We start from the raw sequence: 23,628 nt of genomic DNA, 5'->3' as shown, positions 1-23,628 counted from the left end.
TCTCATCAGCTTGCATGCCGTAACTGTCTGACACACCCACCGCTAGCCTAGCTTAGCACAAAGACTGCAGGCAAACGGCTCTCAATAAGTGACAAAATAACGGCAACGTCAAAATGAAAAGTTGCGAGTGTGAAAAGTTCCGATGTGTATATTGACTATACTCTTATTCCTAAATAATAATCAGGGAACTTTACTGCCATACAATGGGTGCAGCGGCGCAATGATATTACGCATTAGAGCTTGTTGGGGACTATTTTCAGGCGTTGCGTGATATTACTGCGCCGCTGCACCCATGAGAATGTAGTTTCTAGCCAGATCGGTGTAGAAAATCACAACTTTTTATTTTTCCGTTGGTCTTAGTACACAATGTAACTACACATCACAACATGTAAATAGGAAAATGTTGGTGTTATTTTGTCAGTTATTGAGTGGTAGGCTAGATGGAGCCATTTACCTGCAGTCTTTGTGCTAAGCTAGGCTAGCGGTGGCGGTGGGTGCGTCAGACAGAGTTATAGTGATGAGAATGGTATTTATGGATTTATCTAACTCTGGGGGATACGGTGAATAAACTAAAGTCCCCAAAAGTAGATGTGTTCCTTTAATGCACAGTTCCGATCTTTTGTCATTATCTGATTTGTTGCCCGCCTGTTTTACACTGCAGGTCTTGATGCCCAATTTTGATTTGTTGACTATATCCAATTTATTTGACGATCAGCTTGCATCTTTTTTTAAAAGTGACCCAGTTATGAAAGTAAATTGATGCCATATAGAATTGCATGTGCAGGGTAAGATTTGTGAAAGTGTACATAAGATTGCGAGAGTCAATTCAATTTCCATGCGCAAGATAACTTTTGTAAAGTTGTAAATCGTCTTTCAAGGGTAAGAAAAAAATATTTGCAGCATTTACCTTTGGGTTGAGCCTTCGTCCTCCATTGTGCCACTGAAAAGAGCCATGTGATTGCGGTTGGTGTTTTTACATGGCAGATGCAAATGCATCTAATTCATATCAGATTTGAATGAGGCCTGAAACCAATCTGACAATATACAATATCGGAATCATGTGCTTTTTTCCTGCTTACACATTCGTGGGTCATATCCAGTATGTGCCACATGGGAGGAAAAAATAGAAGCATGAAATGTAAATGCAGCCTTAGATGCGACAGGTATCCGATATCTGTGTTTATATTAATTCCCGCCCAAAATGATTGTCCATGATTGTTTTAGTCAACTATGCACATGGACATGGTAGTACCTCTCATTTTGAATGGCCGTGCTATTAACATTATTTACATAATTCATGTCAGATGGCTATGATTATTTGCCAGCATGGACAAAATAACAGCTGTCATGGATGTATTTTCAAGATAAAAAACACTGCTGGTGACTGCATACAGGCACATCTGCTTCGTAATAATTGGAATTCAAAGGAGAATCTGATATACGTGTTTAGACGTGGGTCGATGTCAAGATGGAAGTGGCTCAGATCAGGTGCGAAAAAATGGGATCTCGAGCAGAACTCGTAGTATCAGTGATGTACTATTATACAATGTAAAAAAAATAAAATAAAATAAAAAACTCAAAACTTCCCCCAAACTCAATTTAAAATCATATTTTTTACAATGTAGTTTTTGTTCATAATTTGAAGGAGATTTTCTTTTTATATTTTCTTTATTCACTTTAATTTTAAAGTATAAGTAATTTTGCTGTGCTTTAATAATTTTAATTGTCTAGTTTTTATCCATTTTAAGTGTAAGGTTTTTAATTTCTTATTTTATTTCAAGTAATGAAAATGTTTGTGTGGTTTTCTTTTGAGTTATCACTAATAACCCTGATATGCAGTCAGACATTTTGTTGGATGGCATGTTATGCTGTTTTATTATGCTGTAGTTTTCATGTGGCATTTCATGGCTTTTTGCCATCCTGTGGAAAACATTTGTAAAACTTCAAAGTGGAGCTCAAACAGTTGCCAAGCAACAATTCTTTTTGTACAGTACCCCAACAGCAGGTTGCACAGCATTGTTGTCAGTGGGGTAGTCCTTTGGGAATTACTTGAGCTCAGTATCCAACAGAATATTGGAAAGAGGAAATCTCAAATCCATGTTTAATAGTGATCATGATCATTGGCACCACATTCATAATGGCATTACATTTATACCATACATTACTCTGGATTTTGGACAAAGTATATGGTAATAACCTGCAAAACACAGTTTAAGATATTTTATATTTTAGTCCCAGAGCATATGCAGTCAATGCCCACTTTACTGTCCATATCCAGAAAGCTAATAAAAACATCATCAAAGTAGTCCATCTGTGACATCAGTTGGTTGATTAGAATCTCTTGAAGCATTGAAAATACATTTTGGTCCAAAAATATCAAAAACTACGACTTTATTCAGCATTGTCTTCTCTTCCATGGTTCTCAAATAAAGATTCAAACGGCCATGAATCAGTGACTCGATCAATGATCGAGTATATGCTCTGGGACTAAATAAAAAATATCTTAAACTGTGTTCTGAAGATGAACGGAGGTCTTACGGGTGTGGAACGACATTAGGGTGAGTACTGAGAGTACTGCGCAGGCTCATACTGAGCTTGACGACGTAGATGTGACGTAAGCAACCTGTCTGACAGTTGTAAGTCTTCTAGTAGTTGTGGAAAGTGAAATCTGAATCACGTTGTTTAAATGTTTTGTCCCGTAGTTTTTTGCTCACTATGGGCTTCTCCCCATTCTTCTCCCTTGACTTTATCAGACTTTATGTCTCCACGTCCCCCCGACTGTCTCATAGACAGTAAAAGATTGCCTGCGAGCGTCTCCTCATGTCTATACGGTAATTTCTCAACTGTGCGACAGAGTCGCGTTGGTTATGACGCAATAGTTAGCCTATTTTTACAAAAACAGCTTCTGCGGGGCGATAGTGTAAGATACAAGGTAATGGAGCCTTTTATGCATTGTCGTGTTTCTTTAGAAATAAACAATGGACAAATGGAGTCTTTAAACGCCTCAGATGTAAAGTTATTCACTGTCAAAGTGACGCAAAAATGAATGGGAGTCAATGGGATGCTAACAGCAGGTGATGGCTTGGTTAGCAATGGCCGCCCCTAGGGGTGGAACGCTTTCCGTGCGCTAGATTACCCCCTTGGTGATTTCAGCAGTTTGGCAGCTCGACACGCGATCCGAATCATGCATTAGGAATGACATTAGGGTGAGTCATTAATGACATAAATTTCATTTTTGGGTGAACTAACCCTTTAAGCTGCCTTCACGTGCTATTGAAATGAGCGTAAAATAGATCATTTGCTACTGAAATATCGTAATCGTAATCATGACTTCACAAGTGAGAAGTAGGACATTTCTGGTAGGTTGTGAAGGCAGTAAAGGAAAGTAAAAGGAAGTAAAATTTTACGAATGATTACACGCTCAAAGTCCCTGTTTCTGTGCTCTATGGTGTATTACCTTTGTTTGCATTTTATTTATTTGTCTGTTTAGTGATTTTGTAAGAAATCCTTATTAGATGAATAGCACCAGATCTTATAGGCCCACATCAATGTTTTTTCAGGGGGCCCAGAATTCCCTAGCTACGTCCCTGACGTTTGGTCATTAACTTTTAAATGTGCCATTATGCAAACACACCAGGAGAGAGGCTCTGCATGAAAGTCCCACGACTGGCAGATCAACATGCTACTATATTTCTCTTTCAAAACGGTAGGAAATTAAATTAAATTGAATGTGGAGGGTTTTAAACTGTGACAAGATGATTGACAGAGCAGTTTAAACTGTGACAGGATGTAACTAAACGACAGAGCTGTCCATTAAAGAAGACGAAGTAGTATGTCTCAAAGCTTGCCTACTCGCCTGCTACACACTCAGAATTATGTAGGTCTACTTTTTCTTCACAAAAACAGTACATAATTTTCGGGCATAGAATAAGTCGGCGAACTGGGACGGTATTAATGATGGCATCGGATTTTCCGTATCAATTCCAGTGCGAGTCCTCACATTTGTAAGTGAATGCAAAGTGGATTGGCAGCTCTGAAAACAGCATCTTTCAACATGTCGAAAACTACAGTGTAGGGGGACGGGTCAAAGTAGACATCCTTCGTGGGCAGCCAATGACGGTATTATGAAGCTTTGTTGTTAAAGGAATAGTTCACCAAAAGGTGAAAATTATCCTATAACACTCACCGTCAAGTCATATAGGCAAACATGACTTCTTTCATTCAGCCGAACACAATTTGAGTTATTTTAATAATATCCTGGTTCTTCCCAGCTTTGCAACAGCAAAGAATACAGATTTTGAAGCTCCAAATTTTGGATCATCCATCCATCATAAAAGTATTGACTGATATGCCTTCTGAAGCAAAGCGAAAAATAAAACTTTATAAACTATATTCACTTTGAAAGGCAGTGGCTGTACACGCACGTTCACGAGAGAATCGAGTTCCGACGGAAAGGTGACCTTTGACCCGACCGCTGATGTAGGCGTAAAGTAAGCTTAGGTGAGAACTGACGAAACACGAGAGCAAAACAGAGTCATGAATTCGAAGTCTGAAATGAGAATTTTTAAAGAAAAATGTCAGAGGATTTCGATATAAGAGAAGAGGAGTATGACAGGTCAAAGGTCATTGTGAACGATGTACGGTTGTTGCCGGAAGCCAGTGATTATAGTTTATAAAGTTTTAAATGTGGATATTTTTGTTAACCCAGCGGATTACTTTTATGATGGGTGGATGCACTTTTTGTATTGAGCTTCAAAAACTTATAGCACTATTCAATGTCATTACAAAGCTGGGGAGAGCCAGAATATTATTTATCATAACTCTGATTGTGTTTGGCTGAAAGAATAAAGTTGTTTACACCTAGGACAGCTTGAGTGTGAGTAAATTATGGTATAATTATTTTTTTGGATGAACTCTAGGAACTACTCCTTTAAGTAGTTATGTAACAGGAAGTGAGACTGAAATCACTGACGACTCATTTTAGCAGTTCAGATTCTTTAGAGTTTTTAAAATAAATATATTAAATAAATTCCACCATCAAGAGTATAGCTTACAATTCATAGGCTGTGAGAAAACGTATATTTTTGGTGCTTTCTTTTGACCATTTTAATCACCTTTTTGTTGTTCCCTTAACTAGCCTGTGGTGTGACAAATTAATTTTTAAAATGAACAAATTTTCCATGCGATCTCTTAATTAATTAAACCCGCAGACACAACTTTTAGATGGAGTTTAAAATCTTGTGTATAAAAGCATTATAATATGACCATCTATACAATAACTGAACGTTTTTGTAAAGGAAGGAAAGATTTCATTTGGAAAATCATTTGGAAGAGAACTGCTTACATATTTGTTGACAAGTCACTTTTGACACAAGAAAGTGCATTTGTGAGTGATTTCACCCTGGAAACTAGAACACCGCGCTCCTTGCATTCTGCTCACGTCACACGTCTGCTCTTCTATAACTTGCCCACCTGCTATGAGCCAGATATTAGCTGAAAGCAGAGACATAATATCCTTCTTGTCACAGAATTGGAACAACTGTTTTATGAAGGCTTTCCTGTGCCCTTGTTAATTAAAACACATGCTGAAAATTACCTGTCACCTAGCAACAACGTGGAAGTCTATATTCAACAGAGTGAAAATGAATAATCACACAGTTAAGAGGGCCGTCGTGGGGGAGTATGGGTAATCAGCCCATGTGACACAGAGAGAAATGATACGTCAGCCACCATCACTAAATCTAACAAAATGTCACAGGTGGTGTGTGCAACAGCCAGAGTGCCAAGTAAATATTGGGAACTGCAGCACAGCGAAAATCAGTCGAACACGCAGCACAGTGTACACAATGTCAGCAGAACGCACTCCAGGTATCGATTCCAGCAGTTACAGCGAAATAAGAACGGACACACACACACACACACACACACACACACACTGACAGAAAGCAAATGCAAACTTACAGTCATACAAATAAAGCTTCTTCCAGGATCTTAAGCTCAATAAAGAATCTTCAAAGAAGCAAGAAACAGTTTTGACTGTTATTGAATTGAGCTTTATGGATTAAAAAAAAGTTATTTTTTATGTAAATATTATATAATTAATACACTGAATATAAATTATATAAATGTATAAAAATACTATATACTTATAAAGCATTATATATATATATATATTCAAATTATAATGTATGTCGTTAACTAAATTTGTAATATTAATATATAATGTGAATTATATTACAATTGAATGTGTGTGTGTGTGTGTGTGTGTGTGTGTGTGTGTGTGTGTGTGTGTGTGTGTGTGTGTGTGTGTGTGTGTGTGTGTGTGTGTGTGTGTGTGTGTGTGTAAAATGCTTCAGAAAAGGTCATGGCTCTAAAAGGACACATTTGTTGTTATTGTTATTTTTAAACTCAACTTTTCGATCCTCCAGAGCCGCCTGTTCCAGTCACATGCTGTCACATAACTTGGAGACCGTGCGAGTGTGAATGTGGAACACACAAATCGTTTGCACTTTTGTCAGTGTAGATAAGTACAGATGCCTGTTCCTGGAGACGTGGACATCTGTAATGGAGAGAGTGAGAGTTGGCAGTGCCAGGTCCTGGCATCCGTTCCCTTGAGTCTGGACTGGAGCTGCTGCTTTACTGAGAGCGCCTCAATAAGAACAAGCTGCTGCTGGAGCTGACTGAAGTATTGCCTAAAGGGCTAAGATAATTGAAAGATTGCTGTATTTATGCTAAATCAAACATTACTATTGCCATTCCTCATATTTAGGGTAAGTGACATTAACAAATCCCAAATTCTAATTATTAAACGTTATTATGTAGCATTGTTTGTGCTACAGACATGAATGAAACCTCTATTTGTGCTGCTTATCGAGGAGATAAGAGAAGAAATAGACTTACATGGAGAAACCCAAGCCATATCTAGAGACCAAAATGATATATGATATTATGATATGTGTAAAAATCAGTGTCACTAGAAATTCTAAGATAACCAGCCATATCAACTCACACAGATTTGTTTATCAAGTGAATTTTTACTGTTTAAAAGAATATTAGAAATGTATTTTTAATTTTGTTTTGTAAAGGGGTGTGCTATTTTTACTTGGGCCATACACAACCCAGAACAGAACACCCTAGTAACCCAACAAACACCAGAACGCCATAGTGACTACATAGAAATGTCATAGCAACCACCCAAAAACACCTTAGGGATCACCTAGCAATGCCCTAGCAACTACCCAGAAACAACCTAGCAATCAAGAAGCATTGCCTTAGAAAATATCCAGAAAAATCCTAGCAATCACCAAGTACACATAGTAAAGCCCTGTCAACCACATACAAAACCATAGCAGTCACCTAGCAACTACCCATAAATAACTAGAAACCGACCCAGAACGCCTTGGCAACCCCCTAGAAATGCCCTAGCAATCATCCAGAACACCTTGGCAATCACTTAGCAATACCCTAGAAACTACCCAGAAACCCTCAACACCTCAGCAACTACCTAGCAATGCCTTATTCAACCAGAACAGCACACAAACTACCCATAATGCCTTACAAACCAACTACACCACCCTAACAATCACCTAGCAATGCCCTAGAAACTATCTAGAAAAGCCCTAGAAATCACACAGAACACCTTACAAACCACATAGAAATGCCCTAGCAACCACCCAGAATATCTTAGCAACTACCTATACAAAAATCATAGGAACCATCCAGAACATCTCAGCAACCACCAAGCAAAACACCCTTCCAACCACTTAGAACCGCATAGCAACACCCTGGCAACCACTCACAGCAGCCTAGTGTAACCAGAATCCAAAAGGGATTCCAACTGATGGGTGCACTAAAAAGGATGCTAAAGACCTCAACCACTAACATCAGTTGCTTGAGTGCCTCTTGAGGCCAGAGAAGTGAGGTTTAAACTCAAAAGGTTTAGCATCCTTAAGCAATCCCATCTAATTAAATAGCAACAAATGTAACCGGTCCTACTCAACATGTCCTGAGGGGGATTCAAACCAGCGTGGGAGGCGTGCATGCTAACAAGGATGCTAATGCAACGGCATACAAATGTAACCAGTCCTACGCAACACTCTCCAATCAGGATTCGAACCGCCGACTAGCCGTGCTAACAAGGACGCTAAAGGCCGCAGTCCCTAGCGCTCCTCTTGAGGCCTGGGGTGTTAAGTTCACACACACAGCTCTTAATGGTCTACAGCCGTTACGCTCATCCCCCCGAACCTCAATCCCACCCGGGTCACGGCACCAAATGTATTTAAGTAATTAGGGTGCACAAACAAGAATGCTAAAGACTGCCTCTAAAATGTTATTTTATGACTGTTATCTAGCAGCTTAATCTGATTTGTGTCTTCCAAACTTGAAGGTAAAGTGTTGCACTAGGAATTGCAAAAAACTAATCTTCCATTAGTTATTGATCAGACCAAATAGCAGATATTTATCCCCACCCCCAAACTCACATCATTGGTCGATTCAATGTCAGGTTGGCAGATGTTTTACATATTGCTGTCTTTGCATATTGTAAATAACTGTGATAGGAGAAAACAATTTAACATAAAAAATTACACTCATCACCTTTCAGCTGCAAACACCCAATTCATGCTCAAACACAGAGTAACGATACAGTTGATAGTGTGTGATTTTGTCGAGCGTGTTGCCAGAGTACATCGCACTGCTTTTCCCCGGGCCCCGAGCAGCAAGACAAGAACTGAATGAGTTTAGAGATCTCAGCATCAACACCAGCTGCTGTTCCCTGAAACACACACACACACACACACACGCTCTCATGCCTGTGGTCTCTCTTCCACCCATTCAGCCAACACCCAGAGCTCAGCCCACGCCACGCAGCGCTCACGCTCACCACCGACCGCTCTCCCTCCCTCTGAGACAGCGAGAGACAGACGGGTAGGTCGGCTGCGCAGTATGCAGCTCACTATCCCCGGGGGAGTATAATCTGTAGTTAACCACAGGTCTGAATACTCTCCCTACATCCCCTCATAGAAGCCTAACTCTCGCTCGGAGCAGACACTCTTAAGCCCTGCATGAGGAAACAGCTTGCGTTTTATTTTAAAGATGTTGAAAATATGATATTTTAATAAGCTATTATTAGCAAAGATTTCCATTATCACGTCTTAGCAAAACAAACTGAACACGCAGAACGCCTCCCAGAGGAAAAGGTTATTGCTCAGAGGTTGTGCGTTCTTACCTAAGGAGACTTAAGGGAGCTCTCAATAGGCTATACATCTTTAAGTAATTTGTATGGGATGGTTTTCCTAAATTGCCTTTGGAGAAATAGAATTAGACATAGTGATTAAAGGTGCCCTAGAATGAAAAATTGAATTAACCAAGAGTTCAGTACATGGACATCACATACAGTGAGTCTCAAACATCATAGACTCCTCCTTCATATATAAATCTTGTGCATGACAAACAACACGGAAAAACTATGTTCAACATAACGCCTCATGTGATGCAATCCCTGGGATCCTTAATATGTATGGCCCTAACATGTGCATGTCAGGGCTGAGCCTGGTCAGTACCTGGATGGGAGACCAACTGGTAAAACCAGGTTGCTGCTGGTACAGGTGTTAGTGAGGCCAGCAGGGGGTGCTCACCCTGTGGTCTGTGTGGGTCCTAACACCCCAGTATAGTGATGGGGACACTATACTGTCAAAGAACACCATCCTTCGGATGAGACGTTAAACCGAGGTCCTGACTCTCCGTGGTCATTAAAAATCCCAGGATGTCCTTCGATAAAGAGTAGGGGTGTAACCCCGGCATCCTGGCCAAATTTGCCAATTGGCCCCTCTGTCCATCATGGCCTCCTAATAATCCCCCTCTCCTGATTGGCTTCATCACTCGGTCTCCTCTCCACCAATCAGCTGGTGTGTGGTGATTGTTCTGGCGCAATATGGCTGCCTTCACATCATCCAGGTGGATTCTCCACATTGGTGGTGGTTGAGGAGATTCCCCCCTTCAATGTAAAGCGCTTTGAGTGCCTTGAAAAGCGCTATAAATCGGACAAATTATTAGTATTATTATTATTTTCATTGTCAGGCGGAACTGCAGCCGAATCAGCGGGAGTTCTGCAGGTAAACAAGTGTCACGCGAGGATAGCGAAAACGGCAGATCATGGAAACAAATGTCATGATCCAGGCGGTGCAGGGGACGTGAGGACTTTTCATAGCCCTGCCAAAGATAAAAAATGTCAACAGTCATGGTTGATGTTTATTATAATCGGATACCATAGCAATTTAATTCAAAGTTGTTCGTTTGCTCGGCCCATTTCACAATATAGCAGGATTCGCTCAGCGGCTAACACTGAAGAAAGGGCCGATTCCAACCATATTCCTGCAAGCAGTAAGTAGTGATTTTATCCACTTCTTGACTGTCGAACCCATTTCAGATCAAATTGAAAGTTTCTCAGTAAGACATCATTACGATAATATCCCCATGTTGTCTAGATCCAACGCAAAATGCTAGTATTGGAAACTCCAAGTACTACACACAACAGTTTGTCAAATGACAAAGGTTAATATCAGCTCTCTTGTGGGGTGTTCCCGGTCTGCAGTGGTCAGTATCTATCAAAAGTGGTCCAAGGAAGGGACAGTAGTGAACCGGTGACAGGGTCATGGGCGGCCAAGGCTCATTGATACTACTGTAGCTCAAATTGCTTAAGAAGTTAACCCTCTATGGTACGGTGTTGCCTCCAGGCAACATAGTCTATTTTAGATTATTCTTAATCAAATGAAACACCAATGTATTGTTCAAACCTATCCCTGGGAAGAAGAACTCAAAAACTAACCAATGAAAGTGTAAAAAAATGGGTCACATGACCCACAGGGGTCCATTTTGTGTCCTGTTTCAGTCATGTGCACAGGTAGCATGACTCCATATTTTCTCCAATGAAAATGGCATTTTTCACTAATTTCCTGTCCAGATAATCACCCGCAAAAATATGAGTCACCTTCACTGGTTAGTAAAGAAGTATTTTCAAGAACTTTACATTATATATCATCAAATGTTTTAAAGTAAATAACAAAAAACTGTGTGTTGCCTCAAGGCAACATTGTACCATAATGGAATCGTGTAAGGCCATAGCAGACACACTAGGTTGGATACTGTGGCAGGGGAGGCGTGGTTTTGCGGGATCGGCAGAGGGAGAGAGGAGGCGGAGCCGAGCGGGGCGTAAGTGGGTTAAGTGCAAATGACTAACACCTGTCTCTGATTGCAGTAGTTGGCGTGGAGAGACGGCTTATAAGCCACAGCAGAGAGAGACGAGGGGGAGAGAGTTTGGACTGGGACTCGGAGCGCAGCCTGTCTGGAGAGTGATAGCAGTGCAGAGTGTGGAAACCTGTGTGTGAGGTTTAATGAGTTGATGTGCCCTCGAGCACGTGTTTTGTTTGAAAGTAAAAGAGTAATAAAAGTGACGAGTCCCAGTAACGCCGACCCCGCCTTCTTCCTTACATCCTTGACCCGAACCACACTGGTGCCGAAACCCGGGAGGAAGAAGTGTGCACGCCGCCATGGAAACTCCATCCCGCCACCCACTTGCGGACCTAGTGCAATCGCTCGCGGGCCTCCACCAGGAGACTCATCAAGATCTGCGGGCCGTCAGGGAGGAGCAGCAAAAAAGATTTGAGGCGCTCCTCCAGGCCCAGCATGAGGACCGCGAGCTGTTCCGGAGCTGGATGGACCGGGAGGTTCAGGCCAGTCCCAAACCCACCAGCGACTCAGCCGCCACCATCGCGCTCTCGAAGATGGACGACCGAATGAGTTTAGAGGACGATGGACGACCCAGAGGCGTTCATCGACCTCTTCGAGAGGTCCGCCGCCGCTCGGGACTGGCCCAAGGAGGACTGGCCAATGCGGCTCCTGCCCCTGCTATCGGGAGAGGCGCAGGTCGCCGCCCACCAACTGCCAGTCAAGAACCTCCTGGTCTACGACGACCTCAAGCGCGCCATCCTGCAGCGGGTCGGCCGGACACCGGAACAGCACCGCCAGCGGTTCCGGACACTGGCGCTCGAAGAGTCCGGCCGGCCCTTCATCTTCGCGCACCAGCTCCGGGACTCGTGCCGCAAGTGGCTGATGGCCGGAGAATGCGACGCCGAGGGGATCATCGATCGCGTGGTGCTGGAGCAGTTCGTCGCGCGGCTTCCGAAGAAGACCGCGCAGTGGGTCCAGTGCCACCGCCCGGCGTCGCTGGACCAGGCCATCCAGTTGGCGGAAGACCAGATGGTGGCGTGCCACGGGGTCGGCGAGCCCTTGCCAGCGGCTTCTCTCTCTCTCTCTTCTCTCTCTCTCTCTCCTCCTAACCCCGCCCCGTCTCTCTCTAAACCTGTCCCCGCTCCCAGGTCCAGAGCTGGAGTGCCGCCCCGGCCGGCGCCGAGGTGGAGAACGGGGCCCGCGGCCGAGACAGCGGCGACTCCCCGGCCGGCGGCCCGGGGAGGAGGGAGCCTCGATCCCTTCCCGGGGTCCTTATCTCCGTCCCTCTCTCCACGCCAAGGGCTGGACCCACTTCCAGCCACTAGGGCGGCGGGGAGGCCTGGGCCGGCTTGTTGGCGCTGTGGGGACCCGGGACACTTTATTGATCGGTGTCCGATGATGGATGTGGGGACGCTGGTCCGGGTCCCCGACGCGCCACAAGCCGCCCCCGATCAAGCTGGCCTGTACCAGATACCCGTGAGTATCAAGGGGGGTACCTATCAGGCTTTGGTGGATTCGGGGTGTAACCAAACCTCCATCCATCAAAGCCTGATTTCACCTAGGGCATTGGATAACAGCCGCATGGTTAAGGTGAGGTGTGTGCACGGGGAAGTGGTGGACTATCCGTTGGTGCCCGTGGATATCCAATTTAGGGGTCAAACGCATAGTGTTGAGGTTGCAGTTAACCCGCGCCTCCGGCATCCCATAATTCTGGGGACGAATTGGCCAGCGTTTAATAAATTATTAGGGCACTTATGTGTGGATGCCTCTTGGGGGAAGAACGGAGGTGGGAGGATAGCGGTTGCGCAGGCGGGCGAGGTGGATTCGGGACCGCCGGGGGCAGTTCCAGGGGAACCGAGCGCAATGGGTCCGCCCATCTTCTCAGAGCGCGATGACTTTCCCTTGGAACAGTCCCGGGACGAGACGCTCAAAAATGCCTTTGCGCAGGTCCGCTCCATCGACGGCCACCGCGTCCACCCTGAACAACCGCTCTCCTATCCGTACTTCTCAGTAATAAATAACCGCTTGTATCGGGTGGTCCAAGACACCCAGTCAAAGCAAGATACAACGCAATTGTTAATACCAAAAAGCCGCCGGGAAATGCTTTTCCAGACGGCTCATTCTAATCCAATGGCGGGGCATTTAGGTCAAACGGCCACATTAAACCGTCTCATGGCCCGATTCTTTTGGCCGGGCATTCACGAGAATGTACGCCGGTGGTGTGCGTCTTGTCGGGAATGTCAGTTGGTGAACCCACCGGCCACCCCAAAAGCACCGTTGTGCCCTCTCCCATTAATGCAGGCCCCCTTCGAAAGAATTGGTATGGACCTCATCGGGCCATTGGAACGGTCCGCACGGGGACATCGCTTTGCGTTGGTGCTCGTGGACTACGCAACGCGATATCCCGAAGCAGTTCCTCTCCGCACGATTTCGGCGAAAAGTGTGGCGAGCGCTCTGTTTTCATTAATCTCCCGGGTGGGAATCCCGAAAGAGATTCTCACCGATCAAGGCACGGCGTTTATGTCACGGACGATCCGCGAACTATACGAATTATTGGGCATTAAGGCGATCCGTACCAGCGTCTATCACCCACAGACAGATGGTCTGGTGGAACGTTTTAATCGCACGTTAAAAACCATGATTCGTAAGTTCGTTCACGAAGACGCCAAGAATTGGGATAAATGGCTTGAGCCTCTGTTGTTCGCTGTTCGCGAGGTCCCCCAAGCCTCCACGGGGTTTTCCCCCTTCGAGCTGCTCTATGGGCGCCAGCCGCGGGGGGTGCTGGACGTCCTTAGAGAAGCTTGGGAGGACGGGCCTTCAGCGAGTAAGAACGAAATTCAGTATGTCCTGGACCTAAGAGCAAAACTCCACACGTTGGGGCGGCTATCCATGGAGAATTTGCTCCAGGCTCAGGACAGACAGAAACAGCTCTACAACAGAGGTGCGAAGCTGCGACAATTTTCACAGGGAGATAAAGTGCTTGTATTGCTGCCCACGTCCAGCTCGAAATTGCTCGCAAAGTGGCAAGGACCCTTTGTGGTCACGCGGCGAGTCGGAGAACTCAACTATGAGGTGAGCCGGTCAGATAGGGACGGGGCACGTCAAATCTACCACCTCAACCTCTTAAAAAAATGGTCAGAGGCGGAGTCAGTGATGCTAGCGACGGTAGTGGGCGGGGAGGAGGATCTCGGGCCGGAGGCGGTCCAAAAGCCTCATTCTCTCGCTCTGGCCCCGGGGGGGGATCACCTCTCACCCTCGCAGCTCACTGACGTGAAACAGCTACAGGCCGAGTTTGCCGACGTGTTCTCGCCCCTACCGGGGCGGACTGACCTCATCCAACACCACGTTGAGACGGAGCCGGGCGTGGTGGTTCGCAGTCGGCCATATAGACTACCGGAACATAAAAAGAAGGTAGTGCAGGACGAATTAGAGGCGATGCTGGACATGGGGGTAATAGAAGAATCTAACAGTGATTGGGCGAGCCCGATAGTTTTGGTGCCCAAAACGGACGGCTCCGTGCGATTCTGTGTAGATTATCGGAAAGTCAACGCGGTGTCAAAATTCGATGCGTATCCAATGCCAAGGGTGGACGAATTGCTTGATCGGCTAGGGACCGCTCGCTTTTATTCGACGCTGGACTTAACGAAGGGATATTGGCAGATCCCCTTGTCTCCAATGTCTAAAGAAAAGACCGCTTTTACCACGCCGTTCGGATTGCACCAATTTGTCACGCTTCCGTTCGGGTTGTTCGGGGCCCCAGCAACCTTCCAGCGACTGATGGACAGGATTCTCCGGCCGCACGCTGCATATGCCGCTGCCTATCTAGATGACATTATCATCTACAGTACGGACTGGCAGCGCCATATGCAGCATCTGCGTGCTGTACTGAAGTCGCTGAGGAGGGCGGGGCTAACCGCCAACCCGAAGAAGTGTGCGATTGGGCGGGTAGAAGTAAAGTATCTGGGCTTCCACTTGGGTCATGGGCAGGTGCGTCCCCAAATTGATAAGACAGCGGCAGTTGCGACTTCTCCGAGACCCAAGACCAAAAAGGAGGTTAGACAGTTCCTGGGGCTAGCGGGATATTATAGACGGTTTGTGCCTAATTATTCGGACCTCGCTAGCCCGCTGACTGATCTAACTAAAAAAGAGGTACCAGATACGGTTCAGTGGACGGAGCGGTGCCAGCAGGCTTTTACCCAGATAAAGGCTGCTCTGTGTGGTGGTCCGCTCTTACAGGCTCCTAATTTTTCTCTCCCTTTTATTCTGCAGACCGACGCGTCGGACAGGGGGTTGGGCGCCGTCCTGTCCCAGGAGGTGGAGGGTGAGGAACGGCCGGTGCTGTACATCAGCCGTAAGCTCTCTAAGAGGGAGGCGGTGTACAGCACCATAGAGAAAGAATGTTTAGCCATCAGGTGGGCCGTCCTCACCCTTCGCTACTACCTCCTGGGGCGGGAGTTCACCCTCTGTTCGGACCACGCCCCTCTGCAGTGGCTCCACCGCATGAAGGATACCAACGCGCGGATCACCCGGTGGTATCTAGCTTTACAGCCATTTAAATTCAAGGTGGTCCACAGGCCGGGTGCTCAGATGGCTGTGGCTGACTTCCTCTCCCGGAGGGGGGGGGGGGGGGGAGGCTGCAGGCCGGATGGCTCCCCGGCCTGAGTCGGGCGGTGGGGGTATGTGGCAGGGGAGGCGTGGTTTTGCGGGATCGGCAGAGGGAGAGAGGAGGCGGAGCCGAGCGGGGCGTAAGTGGGTTAAGTGCAAATGACTAACACCTGTCTCTGATTGCAGTAGTTGGCGTGGAGAGACGGCTTATAAGCCACAGCAGAGAGAGACGAGGGGGAGAGAGTTTGGACTGGGACTCGGAGCGCAGCCTGTCTGGAGAGTGATAGCAGTGCAGAGTGTGGAAACCTGTGTGTGAGGTTTAATGAGTTGATGTGCCCTCGAGCACGTGTTTTGTTTGAAAGTAAAAGAGTAATAAAAGTGACGAGTCCCAGTAACGCCGACCCCGCCTTCTTCCTTACATCCTTGACCCGAACCACAGATACAAATACAGCATATTTGTAAGGAAAAGAGTTAGAATTATCTAAATATATCTGCATTTTTGCACAATATTGTAATGCATGTATAAAAATAGTAATACACATACTATAACTGCATTTATTATGATCTGCACATTTTCTATAGCACTCAAAAAAGGTATAAAACACAACTGATGAGGATGAGGATGAGGTGTCGTGATGAGGAAGATCAGGCCATAGTGACAATCCGGCAGGGAGAGAGTGAGGGTGAGATCGAAGATGGAAATGAGGATGAAGATGGTTATGATATGATATAATAACTTGATGTAATAACTTGATGTAATAACTTGATGTGATGGCTTGATGTAATGGTTTGGTAATACATGTTCCACGATGGTACAATGTTGCCTGAGAGCAACACCTGAATTTGAAATGTTGCTTTTTATTAAATATGAAATTTGTAATACATTATAAACTGGATAAATGTGTTTGTTCAGGTCTCTGGTTAAAGAAATTGATTTTTTCAATACATTTATTCATTTTTTTCTACATGAAAACGTAAAAAGTTTAAATTTGTCCGTTGTGGTACAATGTTGCCTTGAGGCAACAAACTTTTAAAAAATAAATAAAAATAAAAATTATGATTTTTTTTATTGCTATTGTTAAAGTGTCCTATTTTAAGCAGGAAAAACACCACAAATAATTTTTTTCTCATTTAAATCAGATTGCGTACCATATGCTGGTTCTGATAGAAAGGTGTCAGGATACACAGAGGACTTCAGTTTCGGGCACTTCTTTTGCCACATACTGTTTAAATAGTGCAAAGATGTTAAAGAGATCTCCTTTGCAATTTCTCTTTCTTTTCTTTATGCACTATAAACATTCATTAATCATATGCATTCCATTTATGGCATCGAATTAGATCTGATTCATTCTAGAAGAGTTTTCATGCTCTGAACGCTAAAAAAGGATATGAACACTAATGAATATGTAGACCATAAACAGTCCGACCTGCGGTAAATGAACCAATTTTCTGGCCCGTGTGAGCAGAAATTTGAGCGAGTCAGACACAAAAGCAAATGATGTCAGAGAAATCTGACAAGCCAATTAAGACAAAGGCAGCCATAATTAAACAGGAAGCGCTCGCACGGGATTGTCCTGCGCTGCTGTAAAGGCTCATTTTCAGTCCTGGTATACATCAGGAATCTTAAAAAGTCTGAAAAAGCCACACGGTGCTTGTATGTTGAGTGATGAGATTGTCATGTGTAGCTTTGCAGCGCTGAAGCTTTATGACAGATGCCTACGAGTCCATTCATTATCTGGGTTTCATTACAGTTATTGAACTTTCGCTTCCATGCGTCAGAGCCAAACTACTGGGCCTTAAATCCTGCAAGGTTCTTAATCAAAACCAGACCAAACCTCCTCTCTGCCTGTCTTACAGCAAAAATGTCATCTCCTCTCCAAACGTGCACCCTTCATCTCTGTCTCCCTCACTTTTGCTCCTCTCTCTCTCTCTCTCTCTCTCTCTCTCTCTCTCTCTCTCTCTCTCTCTCTCTCTCTCTCTCTAATCCGCTCCCACTTTCAGTTTTGGCCCTGGAACTTCTGGAAAAATGCACCCCCCTGAAGCGGCTCTCTCTTATCCGAGTCCAGAAGAAGTCATCAAAAAGCCCGCGGTTGACCCGTTTCCCTCCCTCTCCCAAAACTCTCCAGTACCTCAGCGAGCACATTCACCAGGAATGAAGCGAATAGACCGTATGATACAAAGCAAAATTCAGCTTCTAAAGCATTACGGAGAGGTTAAACGAGACATGCTCAACTCCATTTATCAATATTTATTGAAGGGGACATATAATAGAAAACATGATTTTCCATACTGTGGTGAAAAAAAGGCAATTTTACACAGTGCATGATAGCTTTGCCAAGTGCACTAGCTAATGAAATGAACTGAATAAAATTATATTTATTTCTCCATACAATAGAAAATTCAGCTTTGCCATCAAAGAAATAAATTACATTTTAAATTATATTCAAATAATTTAAAAAAAATTAATAATATTTCACAATATAACTGTAGCCTTGGTGAGCATACGATATTTCTTTCAAAAACAAAAAACCACATTATTTCAAACTTTTCTGTGTGTGTGTGTGTGTGTGTGTGTGTGTGTGTGTGTGTGTGTGTGTGTGTGTGTGTGTGATTTCACCAAGTGCAACATGTTCCTGGGTCAACATCCTGGAACAACTTTCCAATCAACCGATCAGATTAGAGGGACAAGTTTATAGTTTATGTCAGGTTTAGGCTTACACAGGTGCTTCTACATCAGTGTTATTCAATATCACCTGTCTGATTATAGGGATAAATTATGGGTAGGGTTAGGTTTAGGGGTAGGGACAGGGACAGGGTTAGGACTACATTTTTGGACAAGAATATTTCAGGATCAACGAAATATGGTCATCCAGGAACATGTTGCACTTGACAAAATCTAAAGGGCTGTTGAATGATGGAATCTAATTGGTTGATGATTGTTCTAAGCTGTGCAATTATTATCGGGGAAAAGCACGGCTAAAGTAGTTCCAGGTAGGCCCTAGATCTTGACCACATTAGAGTTCCATATCACTTCGCAAAATTATTTGAGTTGTTTCAATGTCTTTACAGACTACAACAGCAAAAGAACCAATACCCAAACAACGCAAATAATAGGATAGAAACCACAAATTATTTTCATGGTTTTGCCACAAAATGACATGTTGTCAGTGCTGCTCTGACAATTTTATTTGCAGAATTGTTTACAGTGCCACATTATGCTATTTTAAAGTATCTTAATGTAGTTTTGGAGTCTCCAACAACAGGTTTACATGCATCAAAGGTTAAAAAAAAGTGTTTAATTTTTACATCACCACAATTTTCAATGATTCTTAAATGACTTGATGGATGAATCAGTAGCTGTGTCCCAATTCAGGGCTGCATCCTTCGAAGGCCGCATTTAAAGGACCCTCGAAGTCCGATGATGAAACTTTGGAAGATCAGTGTTATTTTTCAACCTGAACCTCCATCGACTTGAGCAGAATGTTCTCAGTGATACGATACGGATTTTGAGGTACATTATAAGATTTTACAACTGTAATTCCTCATCATCAGCTTTAACAAGAGTACGTCCATCAACAAACCCATGTGTATTTATTGCGGTATTGTACACATTTTTAACTGTATCGATAACGTATCAATAACAGCACATATGTTAGCTGAGCACTAACGTATGACTGATAACAAACGTTTGTAACATTTTGCTCCATATTTTTACTCAAAGTAATAAGAACGACAGACAATCTGCATTAATAGACAGTTTTAGTGACCCACAGCTGCTTATCTGTTTCTGTAAGTCAGTAATACTGCGAGTTAGTCGAATAACGTTAGCACAATAGCCTACTATAAAATACAAAACTACTTATTTTGAACACCAGGCTGCAATACATCAATAATTATTCATATACTTACATGTTATGATGCTGAGGAGCAAGCTGGTCCAAATAAACTGGGTAAATTGTCCCATCTTTCACTTTTCTCATCGTCATGTAAACATGTTTGAAGGCGAGACAAGTTGTTCGCGTGTGGACAACGTACAACATAGGCGGACATTATGTGAATGTCATAGTGAGGAAGAACCGTCACGCAGTGGTATTCGAATACAAAAGACTTGTAGGCTTCTGTAGGCGGTTCAGAGTCGATTCTTCTTTTTGAGAGACGATAATAGTATTTATTGTGCACTTTCGACTTTACAACTTTGCCGAACGTTTACTTTCACAAACATCCATACACACATGAAAAAAAAAGTAAAAACAAAAACAAATAAAAGCACTTTAAGTAACTCCTTGTCACCTTATTTTACCTGCATTTTTTAAACTAAATCCAGATATATTCTTTCTGGACAATTAAGCTATATTTAGACTTTCTTGAGGAGACATGACCCCCAGTTGTCAGTCACTTTAGATTAGGTGTCTGTTCAATAAATACATATGCTATATAGGGACATATGGAATTAAATATGAACCAAAAAAAATGTTTCTTGCACTGTTGTTTTTTTAATATTGAACTGATATTTGATCACATATATGCTGTTTATTATAAATGCACATGAATATTCTATTTTTGGTGTACTACTCCCTTCTGATAAAAGCTTTTGTAAATGTATGTGACCATTGACTAATCAATAAAAGTCAAAGTTAAAAACCAGATTGACAATCACAAAATGGCTACTGAGTAGAAAAAAAGTTGACCGATACTGTAATTCAGTCGGATAAATGGATTAGTCTCCATGGAGACGGCAAGCGGGAGTTGTAGTGTGGAGGTATCGCAGTCTTCACCCAAACAGATGGGCAGTGAGACGGCAGGGAGCAGATCAATATCCATGTGCTCTAGTGAACACAGGCCTCCCTTGTCTGCTGGATCCAAACCAGCCTGAGGGCCGCCACGGCCTCTAGTCTCTCTCGCTCACTCACTGTCTTTGTCTTCCTTCAGAAGTGACTGTTTTCTCACTGCGGACATTGGCTGAAAGAGATGCTTATGATCTCGGGGTCATGAAGAGACTGGTGGCTGTCTTTGGAGGACACTGAACGCTTTTTAAAGTCACACTCTGATTAATAACCTAACAGATGACTGTGAATCCATCTTGAAACAACAATAAAAGAGCCTCACAGAGTGTTAACTGACTTGCCTTCATGGGAGCTGGTAAATGTACCAACTGTTCTGGATGCGCTATGCGCACTGTTCTTTATAGCTTTAACACTGACTCTAAAACTGCAATAATAAACAGAGATTAATGAGTGCATTTAAATGTACAACAAGACATTGAAAACTATCAAAAACTATTGATAGAATGCCGGCAAAGGTGTTAAAAGGGTTAATGTGCAAACATCTGATAATGTAATGATGAAGTTCAAACCAAGCATCCAAAATGGAGATGGACAGTGATTTAAGTGACTTTGATTGTGGCATGGTTGTTGGTGCCAGGCGTGCTGGTCTGAGTATTTCAGAAACTGCTGATCTTAGATTTTCACGCACAAGAGCTTATGGTCAGAAACACAGAAAATATCCAGTGATGCCAGAGATCAGAGGAGAATTGCCAGATTTGTTTGAGCTGATACACACGACACATCGAAGCTTGAAGCAGATGAGCGACAGCAGCAGAAGACATACCGTCAGCTAGCACTGAGGCTACATTTTGCACCGGCTCACCAACATTGTGCAATAGAAGATTGTTGAGGTCTAATGAGTCTCGATTTCAGCTACAACATTCAGAGGGTAGGGTCAGAATTTGGTGTAAACAACATGAAAGCATGGATCCATCCTGCCTTGTATCAATGGTTCAGGCTGCTGCTGTTGTAATGTGTTATATATTTTCTTGGCACACTTTAGGCCGTTTTGTACCAATTGAGTATCGTTTAAATGCCACAGCCTACCTGAGTGTTATTGCTGACCATGTCCATCCCTTTATGACCACAGTTTATCTTCTGATGGCTACTTCTAGCTGGATAAGACCATGTCACAAAGCTCAGATCATCTCAAACTGGTTTCTTGAACATGATGGTGAGTTGACTAAACTCAAATGGCCTCCACATTCACCAAATCTCAATCCAATTGAGCAGTTTTGGGATGTGCTGGAACAGGAGATTCACAGCATGGCTGTGCAGCCGACAAATCTGCAGAAAATGCATGACTTTATCATGTCAATTTGGAACAGCACCTTTTGATATAGGGCAAAAGGCAAGGTGTACCTAGTAAAGTGGCCGTCAGTTGTCAGTTAGTTTAAATTGTAACAATAGTTCACAATATTACTTTATTTTTGATCAAGAAATGACAGTATATACATTATAACTGGACAAAAAGTTGGTAAAGGTTACTAAAAGTAGACACTAATCCTATTCTTGAATGCTAACAAGCTTTATTGGCATGACTGTGTACACTATATAGAACTGATATGCAAATTGGGATGCTGCCAGTAACTGTACCCTAAAATTACAATAATAATTTACTCAAACCATAACACCTGACCCACTCTGCAGTGATGTTGTGATAAGAGATTTTATGGTGAGATGGTTTGTTCACTGGGATGCTTGAGTGTTACTGTGGGGGCGTTCTTGGAGAGAGCATCTATGAGATGTTGCTGTGAGATTGCTCCAGGCCTGGGTTGAAAAGCCATGGCAGAAGGTCATTAGATACTGGTTTCACATTAGCATGTGCTGAATGGGATTACCCAGCCAGAGGAGCTCAGAGGAGACCAACACACACACACACACACACACACACACACACACACACACACACACACACACACACACACACACACACACACACACACACACACACACACACACACACACACACACACACACACACACACACACACACACACACCCTACAGGCTTTACTGCTAACAGAGCAGCCATTAGCAGAACTCTAGTAAACAGCCTCTGCTCTTAGTCTGTCTGTTGATGTTTCATTGTTATTTTTTTCCATCCATCGGTGTGTCCTCAAACTCCTCTATTGAGCTCTTTTGGTCTCATCACACTCATAAGCACACACATGCGCGCGCGCGCGCACACACACACACACACACACACACACACACACACACACACACACACACACACACACACACACACACACACACACACACACACACACACACACACACAAAGAGAGAGAGAGAGAAAGAGCTGAAGCAGGACTGGAGTCAAAATATTCACTGCATGACTAAAAATGGAGTCTCTGTTGACTGCAACACCTTCAGAGTAAATCTCCCTCAGGCTAAAACACATCTACAGGGACTTTTTGATATAATAATCATTGTTTTTGTTTTGGACAGCTCTTGTACAGCAACACGAATTATCAAAGCTGTGTTAAGTAGTACACCATTTACTAGCTAAAATAAAAACAGAAAATCATTTCCCCATATTTTTATTTTACCTATTAAATTGTGTTCTACTTAATACACCTTTGATGTGTGTGTGTGAAAAAATATAATACACTTTATAACGTTATAATACACACACACACTAAACAAAAAGCATAACAGAAAACCAGCGATTGTTATGCAACACATGGCGAACAGCGAGCAGCGGGACTTTTATTATGACGGGATACAGTCGCCGGCGCCATTTACGCTTTTCCGGTCATGATTCATGAGTATGAGGTAACACAGCTCTGTTTATCATATTAGATACATTTAAGTGCATTTAAAATGATGTTATGACGTTACTCTGCGTTCGTTCAGCGGCTGCTGTGACACTTGTTCACACTGCTAAGAGTAAAAGCTCTTCTGCAGAATAAAACCAGAAACCGAGGGTAAATCAGATGTGACGCAAGTGACAGGCGACTCCTTCAGAC

At 43.5% G+C, this 23,628-nt stretch overlaps 1 protein-coding gene across 1 annotated transcript; it reads left to right on the top strand.

Moving 5' to 3' along the window:
• Positions 1 to 11,808: 11,808 nt before the first annotated feature.
• Positions 11,809 to 16,082, top strand: LOC137039329 (putative SCAN domain-containing protein SCAND2P). The gene is made up of 2 exons (XM_067414686.1): positions 11,809 to 12,702; positions 16,018 to 16,082. The coding sequence occupies exons 1-2, from the start codon at positions 11,809 to 11,811 to the stop codon at positions 16,018 to 16,020; spliced, it is 897 nt and encodes a 298-aa protein (XP_067270787.1). The 3' UTR covers positions 16,021 to 16,082.
• Positions 16,083 to 23,628: the final 7,546 nt, after the last annotated feature.

Source organism: Pseudorasbora parva, chromosome 13, assembly GCF_024679245.1.
Source record: "Pseudorasbora parva isolate DD20220531a chromosome 13, ASM2467924v1, whole genome shotgun sequence".
NCBI classification, from domain to species: domain Eukaryota; kingdom Metazoa; phylum Chordata; class Actinopteri; order Cypriniformes; family Gobionidae; genus Pseudorasbora; species Pseudorasbora parva.
The sequence above is the reverse complement of the archived record's forward strand: the minus strand, read 5'-3'. Positions and strand labels throughout refer to the sequence as shown.

Excerpts from the sequence above, each read along its gene's own strand:
- LOC137039329 (XM_067414686.1), top strand. The coding sequence starts at position 11,809 with ATGGACGACCCAGAGGCGTTCATCGACCTCTTCGAGAGGTCCGCCGCC.